Source organism: Zingiber officinale, chromosome 9B, assembly GCF_018446385.1.
Source record: "Zingiber officinale cultivar Zhangliang chromosome 9B, Zo_v1.1, whole genome shotgun sequence".
Taxonomy (NCBI): domain Eukaryota; kingdom Viridiplantae; phylum Streptophyta; class Magnoliopsida; order Zingiberales; family Zingiberaceae; genus Zingiber; species Zingiber officinale.
In genome coordinates this window covers 88,907,794-88,917,846 of record NC_056003.1, presented here as the reverse complement: position 1 = coordinate 88,917,846, position 10,053 = coordinate 88,907,794, and the positions used below count along the sequence as shown (strand labels likewise).

Sequence of the window (10,053 nt, the reverse complement as noted above, 5' to 3'; positions counted from 1 at the left end):
TTTCTGAAAGATGTTACGATGATATATGTCAATTGATGTCAGAGTTGCTTCTTGCTGACAATACAATGATAGATAGTTTTTACAGTACAAAGAAATTGGTTAGAGATTTAGGTTTGCCTATAGAGAAGATTGATTGTTGTGTAAACAACTACATGATATTTTGGAATGAAGATAAGGAACTGAGTGAATGCAAAATCTGTACTCACCCTCGTTATAAGTATCGTACTCGCATACCAGGGAAGAAAAAGAAAAATACTGCTTGGAAAGTGATATATTACTTTCCTTTAACTGTTAGACTTCAACGCTTGTATGCATCCGCTGCTACAGCTTGTCACATGACATGGCATCATGAACATGAGCATGAAGGAGGAATTATGTGTCATCCTTGTGATTCTCTACATGGAAAAAAAATGTTGTAGTCAGAAAACCTCCTCTAACATTCCATACTTTAGGTGAAGAAATCATTGAACAAATAGACAGTTATGGATTTCTACCAATATCTCAATCTGGTTCTGATGAGATAAATACATACATTGTTAGGATGTGCAAGTGTGGTTGGAAAAAAGGAGTATTTTTTGGGAGCTCCCCTATTGAAAGTATCTACTCATTCGACATAATTTAGATGTCATGCATGTTGAGAAAAATTACTTCGATAATATCTTCAACACTGGATGAATGTGCCTGGAAGAACTAAGGACACTGTAAAATCTCGTGAAGAATTAAAAGAACTAGTAAACAGACCAGAGTTGCATCAAAATGAAACAACCAATAGATTTCCAAAGGCTTGTTATACATTGGACAAAGACGAGAAGCAGGCTTTATGTAGTTGGTTGAAGGAAGTAAAATTCCCAGCTGGGTATGCTTCAAATATGGCTCGATGTGTGGATATGAATAGGTTAAAGATGTTTGGGATGAAGAGTCATGACTGTCATGTATTCATGCAAAGACCTATTCCAGTAACTTTCTATGATTTACTTCCTCATAATGTTTGGCAAGCCCTCATAGAATTAAGTCTATTTTTTAGAGATTTGACAGCGAGGTGTATTACGATGGATGATATGCTTTGGCTAGAAATAAACATTCCTCTCATATTATGTAAGTTAGAGCTCATATTTCCACCTAATTTTTTTGATTCAATGGAACATCTGCCAGTACATTTGCCATATGAGGCACAAATAGCTAGTCCTGTGCAATATAAATGGATGTATCCATTCGAACGATTTTTGAGAAAATTAAAGAATAATGTTCGTAACAAGGCAAGAGTTGAGGGCTCAATATATAATGTTTATCTGGTTGAAGAAATATCTTCTTTCTACTCCTATTATTTTAATGATAATGTGAAAACCAGACATCGTAAGTGCCCTAGAAATTATGATGATACTCAAGCAATAGACCATTCGATGCTTTCTATTTTTAAGTTTTCTGGCAAGCTAATGGGTGCATCTATTTCTAGATTCTTAATTCCAGAAGAATACCATGCTGCAAGAACATATATACTCTTAAATTGTGATGAGGTCAAACCATACATAAAGTAAGTTGACTTCACTAATTAAAAAATTATCCCCCGTTTAATTTGTTGCTTGATATCTCAATTATCTTAAAATTACCTTCTTTTTCAGCTTGTATGAACAATAATTATATCTAGAAAATCCATCAATGGATGCAGATGGCGTAGCTGAAAAGTTAGAGGTTGAATTTGCATTATAGTTTGAAATATATGTAAGTTGGAGATTTTATCAAATATTTAAGTTTATGTGTATTAAGTAGTGTTCTAATGTCTACTAATTGTATAGGTTAAAGACCGTAGAATATCAAATGTGACAGATGATAGGATAATGAATCTTACATCAGGACTCCTTTGTAAAATAAAGGTCTACTCTGGTTACTATGTGGCCTCAAATTCCATGTGGCCCAACGAGATTCACGGAGATTAACCTATAATTCTAGTATTTGCGTCAAAAGATCTATGGACAACAATAACACTCAGTTTGATTACTATGGTAGACTTGAGGAAATCATAGAAGTTGAATATCCTGCATTACTTATAAAAAGGTGTGTGCTATTTAAATGTTCATGGTATGATCATACCCCAAGAAAAGATTCCAGAATACATCCAAATTATAATTTAGCTGAGGTTAATGCAAACAAAAGATTCAACAAATTTGAACTTTCATTTTCGGGTACAAGCGACCTAGGTTTTCTATCTTGAATACCCTACAAAGAGAAGAAGACCTAGTGAATGATTGTCTGTTTGTCAAATAAAGCGTCGCTCGATTATAGAAATGTCGAATACCAACACTTCTCAAATTCCTGATGCATTTTCGAATGACGAAGTGGAGAGACATTCAATTGATACACAACTTGAATCAACATCTCAATTACTTGTAGATGTTAATGTCACTTATGAGGAGATAGATGATGGAGAGATGTCCAATAGTGAAGATGAATTTGTACTAACAGAGTCTAGCGATGAAGACTTTGAAACTATTAATGTTGATTAAATAGATGCTAATGTGATGTTGAAACTGTTAATTTCTATATAATTTTGTATTGTGATGCTAATGTTAATGTTATGCATGTTTGTAGATATATATTATTATATAGATATATTATTAGAGTAGATATATTATGTAGATATACTATTACTAGTACATGCATGCTATGTTATTTTGCAGATATATTATTATGGCTGAGCAACAGATAGTAGCACCCCGTGGCTACAAGGTTATTAGAGTTGTCGGAGATACGCATGTTTTTTTTTTATTATTAGTAATACAAGTTCATTTATTTCTTCAATAATTTTCATACCTATTTTTTTTCCTTGTTGATTTGTTCCTGATAGTTATCGGGTAGCCTCTTATATCATTGCAAAGTATAAAGAGCGAGTATGTACTTCTGGTACTATATGGAGGCATGTAGACCAGGAGATGAAGACATTTTATTACAATGAATTCGTAGTAAGTAAAATTAATATATTTGGTATTCAATAATATATTTATCCTTTCATATACTAAAATCTCAACTTATAATTGCAGAAAAGATATACATGGGAAGATGGGCAAGAAGAATAATTCAAAGCTACATGGAATAGTTATTGTGCTAAACTTTACAGAGACCTCATGTATTATATAAGGAAAATGGGCACTAGGCTGGCATATGTTTCGAAGACGACATAGAGTGCATGATGGCCACCTGGGCTGCAGAAAGATGGCAAGAAAATGCTGAAAGGCCCGATCTAATAGAAATACAGAGCTAGGTAGCTCGAGCACCGAAATCGCTTGGTATACATTAGGATCGAAATCTATTATTCAACATGCTATAGATTTGGTAATTTAATTTAAAGTTATACTTTCTAACAAATTTTAATTTTATTATCACACTAGTATGTATAATTATGTCCCAAATTATTTGTGTATGCAAGAACATGATCTTGCTCGACAGCCCACATGCATGGAGGTCTTTCTGAAGACTCACAAGAAGAAAGATGGGTAATTTGTCGATTCTCGTACCCGGGCCCTACACATAAGATTATTAACTTTATTACATTTGTTCATTTCTATTTTGATTAACTTTAATAATTGTTATCAAATTAAATATTGATCAATATTATAATTTTTTACATGGGAGCAAATGACAGAAAGAGTGGCTCAGGCCTCTCAGCCACCATCAGAGGGGGAGGAGCCACAATCTCTATCCATCGACGCGCTAAGTGAGATATATTATGATGTTTTCGGTGGAAGGACAAAAAACTCCACCCTTTATGGCCTTGGCTCCCAGGCCAAAGTGGCATTTGATCATTTGAGGACTCCTAGGGGTTGTGCTAATTCCTCTTCTTCTAGTGAGATGCAGTCTTTAAGACGCAAAAATGAAGAACTGTGCACTCAACTGAAGTCAATGGATGAGAGGATAACTTCTATGGACCAGTGGAGGGCCGATGAGGAGAAGAGGAGGACCGCTGAGGAGTAGAGGAGAGCCGGGGAGGATCGGATCAGAGCTAAGCATGATGCGGATAATGATGCTCTCTTTACCCGTATGCAAGCGGTCATGGCAAATTTCGCCCCCACCCAGACACTACATGGTTTTGAGTCACAAGAGACTCAAGACCCATCAGACTGTGGTGATTAGCATGTTTTGAGGTTTGTTCAACTATAATTTAAATATTTAATTATCATACAAGTTACATGCAAAATATATTTGATTATTTTATTCTAATATATTTATTTCTAAATATTATATTATTATATGTTTCAGGCGTCAGGGTCATATTCAGCACGATCATCATCATCATCATCATCATCATCATCTTTCTATCTAGGTATTTATTTTTTACATGTAAAATTCATTATACATAAATGTAATATTTTGAATTGTATATCAATCTGATCATAATCTATTGTATTTTACTTTCTGCAGGATTTTACACTAATAGTTATTTTTGGAGTATTTGTTATCATGGTATGGATTTATATATTTGAGCATGTAATATTTAGATTTATATATGGATGTTTTGTTTATATTGTGTTTGTTTCTATATATTTTTCTATTCACAATACTATTTGTTTGTTTTTGATATATGAATTATCTCAATTGTGCTAGTTTGTTTGTATGTATGTATGAATTATTAGGATTTGTAAACTATGATTGTATGAATTGTTAGTACGTGTAAAATATGATTATATGTATGGATTGTATAATATGATGTTTATATATATATAATACCATCAATTGTGATGGTTTTATATGGATATGTAATTTATAAACATGGTTGATTCTGAATACAATTGGTTGTTGTTAGTTTTTTTTATTAAATTTTCTAACGAAATATCTATTCCGTCGGCATTGTGTATCAACAATTACTGACGGAAATCGAAATTCTATCGATAATTACCGACGGAAGTTATATTTTCGTTGGTAATTACTGACGGAGTTTTGATTTCCGTTGTTAATTATCGACTAAATTTCGACTTCCGTTGGTAATTGTCGATACGAGTGACCAATTTCCTCCGTAATCTCAACCTGACTCCCGACGGAAATATGACTTCTATTGGTACTTACTGACGGAAATAAAAATTACCGATGGAAGTTATATTTCCGTCGGTAATTATCGATGGAAATCTAAATTCCGTCGGTAATTGTCGATACGAGTGACCGGTTTCCTCTTAATCCCAACCTAACCTCCGACGGAAATATAACTTCTGTCGGTAAATCACCGACGGAAAAATAATTTCCGTCGGAGAAGCTGGCGACGGCTGCACAATATTTCTGGTAAGGTTTATCGACGGAATTATCATTTCATCGGTGAATTACCGACGGAAGTTATATTTCTGTTAGTAAATAAGACTCCGACGTATATTCTCGCAACTGATAGTTTCTCGTTGGAAATCCATCAGGATAAGGATTTACCGACAGAATTCCGACGGATATTCCCGTTGGTAAACTCGAGATTTTTTTGTAGTGGATTAACCATCTTGTGCGCTTTACGAATTACCTTGGCGGTTTCTAGATTGGCCGCCGCATGCGCTTTACGATTTATCCTAATGGCCAATGAAAAATGTCCGTGGGGTCAGGTTGATATCCTAGAAATCATCAATGAACCTAACTGGGATTATTAATTAATTAATTAATTAAGTTGTTTGTCTTCTCCACTTAAATTAATTATTAAAATTATTAGTCTGAACCCAGTGGTCTTATTGTGGGCGTGAATTATTTAACCGGAAAACAAAATCAAATTAACTCAATCGATTTTTTTAAATTTACTTTTTTATTTATCTGAATTTTCAGCATAACAATAATTATATAATATATTTAAATTTTTGAATGATGGCAAAAATAAATATGCATTAGCTCGTGTTTGATATGTGAATTGAGTGACTGTTGCATCATGGGTGAATCGATGGATTCTAATTAGAGGAGAGTGAATAGCGTGGGCATACAAATTACAAAATCTTTATTCATTTATTCTAATAAATTATAGAGATAAATACGAACGCAGGGAATGGAATCAGGAATTCCATATTGAAAAGATGAAAGAGGTGTATTTACATAGAGGAGCAATGCCATCATCCCCTTGGCTCTGTCACTGCATCATAAATTGCGAAGTAGAGATCTCTAAATCTTGCATCTTTATATTATTTTATTTATTTATGTTACGGTACTAATAAATAGTAAAGACAAGAACAAGGGAAAAGAATATCAATATTCATCAATATCAATGAACGCCAATTCACCCATCGCTCCGACCTCAATTTTGATTGGTCCAATAAGAAATACTTGTCCGTGGCTTGCCAACAAGGGCCCCAATCTTTATCAATTTCTTCTTAGGCCTACCGTAGGTGCAAACTAATGAAAATCGAATAATATGAAAATATTAATATTTAAATTTAAATTCTTAGAAAAATATATATGATATTCCAATTCGATACAAATTTTAAAAATATAAATAATTTTGACTCGAGTTCAATTTGAATTATTTCAATCTTGATTCGAATCAAATTAAATTATAATTCAAAATTACTTAATTTAAATTCGATTCGAATTATTAGGATCTTAATTTAAATATATTTAAATTTAAATTATATAAAAATAATTAAAATTTATTATAAGTTACAATACAATTTGAAAAACTTATCGAATATGATGATAAAAAATAAATACTCGCCTCCAACCTCCCCGAAAAAAATTATCTAATATGTTCTATAATTGTCCGGGTTCCGATTCCCAATCAAACAAGCCGGCCCACGGTTCCATCAATCGGACTGTAATTTAACATGAGGACGGTGCTATTTATGTTTTAAAAAAATTAATTATTTTTAAACCGTCCAACCGCATGTTTTCATTGCGCACAAACACAACGACGAGAAATATCGGTGCGATTTTTGGAAACTTCCTATTCTTTTCCCTTTTTTTTAAATTAAAAAATAATAATTAATTCGGCAGCAGCCATCAGCCGATACTAGACGCAGTTCACATGTCGACGTGAACCCTAGACGTGACGGCCAAGTCGTTGTCGCTTGGCTTCCCCGTCAAAATTTACACGAGTGGGCCCTCCATAGAGTCTCCTGCGGGGGGCAGTGGGGGCTTGTCTCCTCCCGAGTATGATTGATCCCGACTGTTAGCAACCTATTAACCGGACGGCTGGGCGTCCCAAAAGAAGTCAGATTTGTTGGTTATAAAAAAAATAAATAAATTAGAAAATAAATTATTTATAATTATACTCAAATTATACTGTGATCCAATCATAATTAATTATAATTTTTCTTCTAAATTCACTGTCCTCTAAATTATATTTTAGGTTGAGATGAATGATGATCTGGAGACTGTTGGTGGATAAATGGTCAAATTTTCGGACGTCAAATGGGGGACGGTCTCCGGCCTTCCTAATTATAATCTAGAGATGATCAATTAAAAAAAAATTATAATTAAATCATGATCATCATAATTATAAATTATCTATTTTCTAATTTATTAATTTTTTTATCTGGTCTAGTCCCAAAAGGGGTATTCCATGCGAAAGCCTATGAATGTTCCGGAACGCATACAATTACGTTGCAGCGGATCTGTTAAACTGACCGGTTCAGTTCGCCGATGGTACGTGTGACGTGCATGGGACAGGTGGGATCAATCAGATGGCACGCACGCTCGAGTGCCCCTTATATATATGGACCACCGCAAGTATGTTCGATTGCGAAACATGGACAAGGAGGGGGAGATTTCCGGCGAGAGATCTGGGCAGGTTCAGGCGCAGGCTCAGGAAAAATATAAGGGGGTACGGCTGCGGAAGTGGGGCAAGTGGGTGGCGGAGGTGCGGTACCCCAATAGCCGGAAGCGCATTTGGCTGGGGTCGTTCCCGTCGCCGGAGATGGCCGCCAGGGCATACGACGCCGCCATGCTCTGCCTCCGCGGCCGCGCGGAGCTGCACTACTTCAACTTCCCGGACAAGCTTCCGGACATAGCGGCGCCCGAGGGGCTGAGCCGGCCCGAGATAAAGGACAAAGCAGTGAGGTACGCCTTGAGGGGATGGCAGGCTCCGCCGGCCACGGAGAGGGGAGGCAGCTGCGGCGGCGACGGCGGCGGTGGAGCCGGCGGCAGCGGCGGCGAAGCGGTGCTGGAGAAGGACGGAGGCGGAGACGGCGGCTCAGGGATTGATGAGGTGTTGCCGCCGGAGTTTATCTACGGCGATCCTTTGGAATTGGACGACGCCCACTGGAGCGCATCCGGCCAGGATTACTGGAGCGACGGCGGCGATAACGACGGAGATATTTTTGGTTCGATTCAACTGTGGAACCTTGACTGATAAATCCCGCGCATTTTTTTAAAGTTTTTATATTTTTTGAAAGTTTTAAAATAAAAATTATCGATATTCTACCTACAAAACTATAAAAATATTAGTAATTATTCACCCAAAACTATAAAAATTTTAGTAATTTTTTTTCCTTGGAGATATTAGTAATTAAAATGAATGATTAATGATTGAAAAGTAATTTGTGATGTCATTTGTAAAGTCTTTTTTTTTTTTTTGTCTTTCTTTCATGAATGTGATGTTGTTAATTATTTTATTAAATGATTTTTAAGAAAAACTACCGAACTTATTACCCTGTGAAGTATGAAAAGCACCCACGGATACAACGAATGTCACTCTGAGTTGGATTAAAGTTAAGGGAAGATCATCTCTTTTCAGTTGAGCTAAGTCGTCACTCTTTTCGGCCGAGACGAGGCCCTACTCATTTCCAATTAGTCTCCTTTGAACTGACGCTCTTTCACTTAATATTCTAAACCCTATGACCTAGCTCTGTCTCATATGGTCAAACATCATGTGGGATAACACATGATACCATAGCACATGGAGCACATGATTGATATACACTACAAAAAATATAGTGTTATAGACGGAATTTTCCGTCGCTATTTTGTCGCTAGACGAGCTTAGCAATGGAATAGAGACAAAAAAATCACGTCGATACGGGTTTTATCACTACATGTATTTAGAGATAGAATTTTAATTTCTGTCACTAATTAGCTACAAATCGTCTCTAAAATTAGAGACAGAATATTTTAACCGTCGTTATATATGTAAACGATGTTAGTTGGCATTAGTGATGGAATATTAAAATTTGGTCGTTAACTAGAGATGACTTTTTAATATTTGGTCGCAATCTATGGCGATTCCAAGTTTTTCTAGTGCGAAGATAAGAGACGGAATTTTAATATCTGTTGCTACTTAGCGACGGAATTTTAATATTCCATCGCTAAATAGTGACGGATATTAACATTCCGTTGCAATGTATTGTTATTCAAGACATATTCATTGACGAGCTTAGCGACAGAAATTAAATATTCGTCGATAATTAGTGACGGAATTTTAATATTCTATCGCTACATAGCGACAAAATATTAGAACTCCGTCACTAATTATCGATGAATATTTAATTTCCGTGGCAATATTGTTAGTTAGAGCCCTAGAGCCAATCATTTGATAATTGTATGGACTCATATATATCATATTCTTGTATATTAATAAAGGCATTTGTTTGGTTATTATACTTATTTATATTAGTGCCAAATAGACTAAGTATAATAGCGTCCTTGAGTAGAAGGTTCATACCTATATCAATCGATTAGTTGAATCGATAGTGAGATGATATAGGGAACACTACTCTAAATCATTCCTAGTCGAGTATTAGCATTCATGGACAATGTTAATACAATAAGACTAGCATGTAGGTCAGCTCGATGACTTGATCTCACAAGTCATGGATATAGAGATATTAAGCTGACACATGGGTATGCATTAGAGAATGTATATTGAATGACCCGCCATGAGAAAGTATCATGGATCGTTATATGAGTGTCATATACTTTCTCATGTGGCTATTAGTATGACTATTAGTCCTTAGACCTGAAGTCACCATAGATCCCTACATAAGGAGTTATGTACTTTAGTTTCGTCAAACGTCACCCGTAACTGGGTGGACTATAAAGGCGATTACTGGGTATGTAATGAATTATGCAGAGGGATGTGAGTGATGTAGATGGGATCTATCCCTCCCATATGAC

General features: G+C 35.5%; 1 protein-coding gene across 1 annotated transcript; it reads left to right on the top strand.

The window, feature by feature from the left end:
- The first annotated feature begins 7,690 nt into the window (after nucleotides 1–7,690).
- LOC122023131 (ethylene-responsive transcription factor ERF039-like) lies at nucleotides 7,691–8,353 on the top strand. Its single transcript, XM_042581221.1, has one exon. It carries the CDS (start codon nucleotides 7,691–7,693, stop codon nucleotides 8,291–8,293), a length of 603 nt encoding a protein of 200 aa, XP_042437155.1. The 3' UTR covers nucleotides 8,294–8,353.
- The last annotated feature ends 1,700 nt before the right edge of the window (nucleotides 8,354–10,053 follow it).

What these genes read in the sequence shown, in the direction of transcription:
- LOC122023131 (XM_042581221.1), top strand. Translation starts at nt 7,691, where the DNA reads ATGGACAAGGAGGGGGAGATTTCCGGCGAGAGATCTGGGCAGGTTCAG.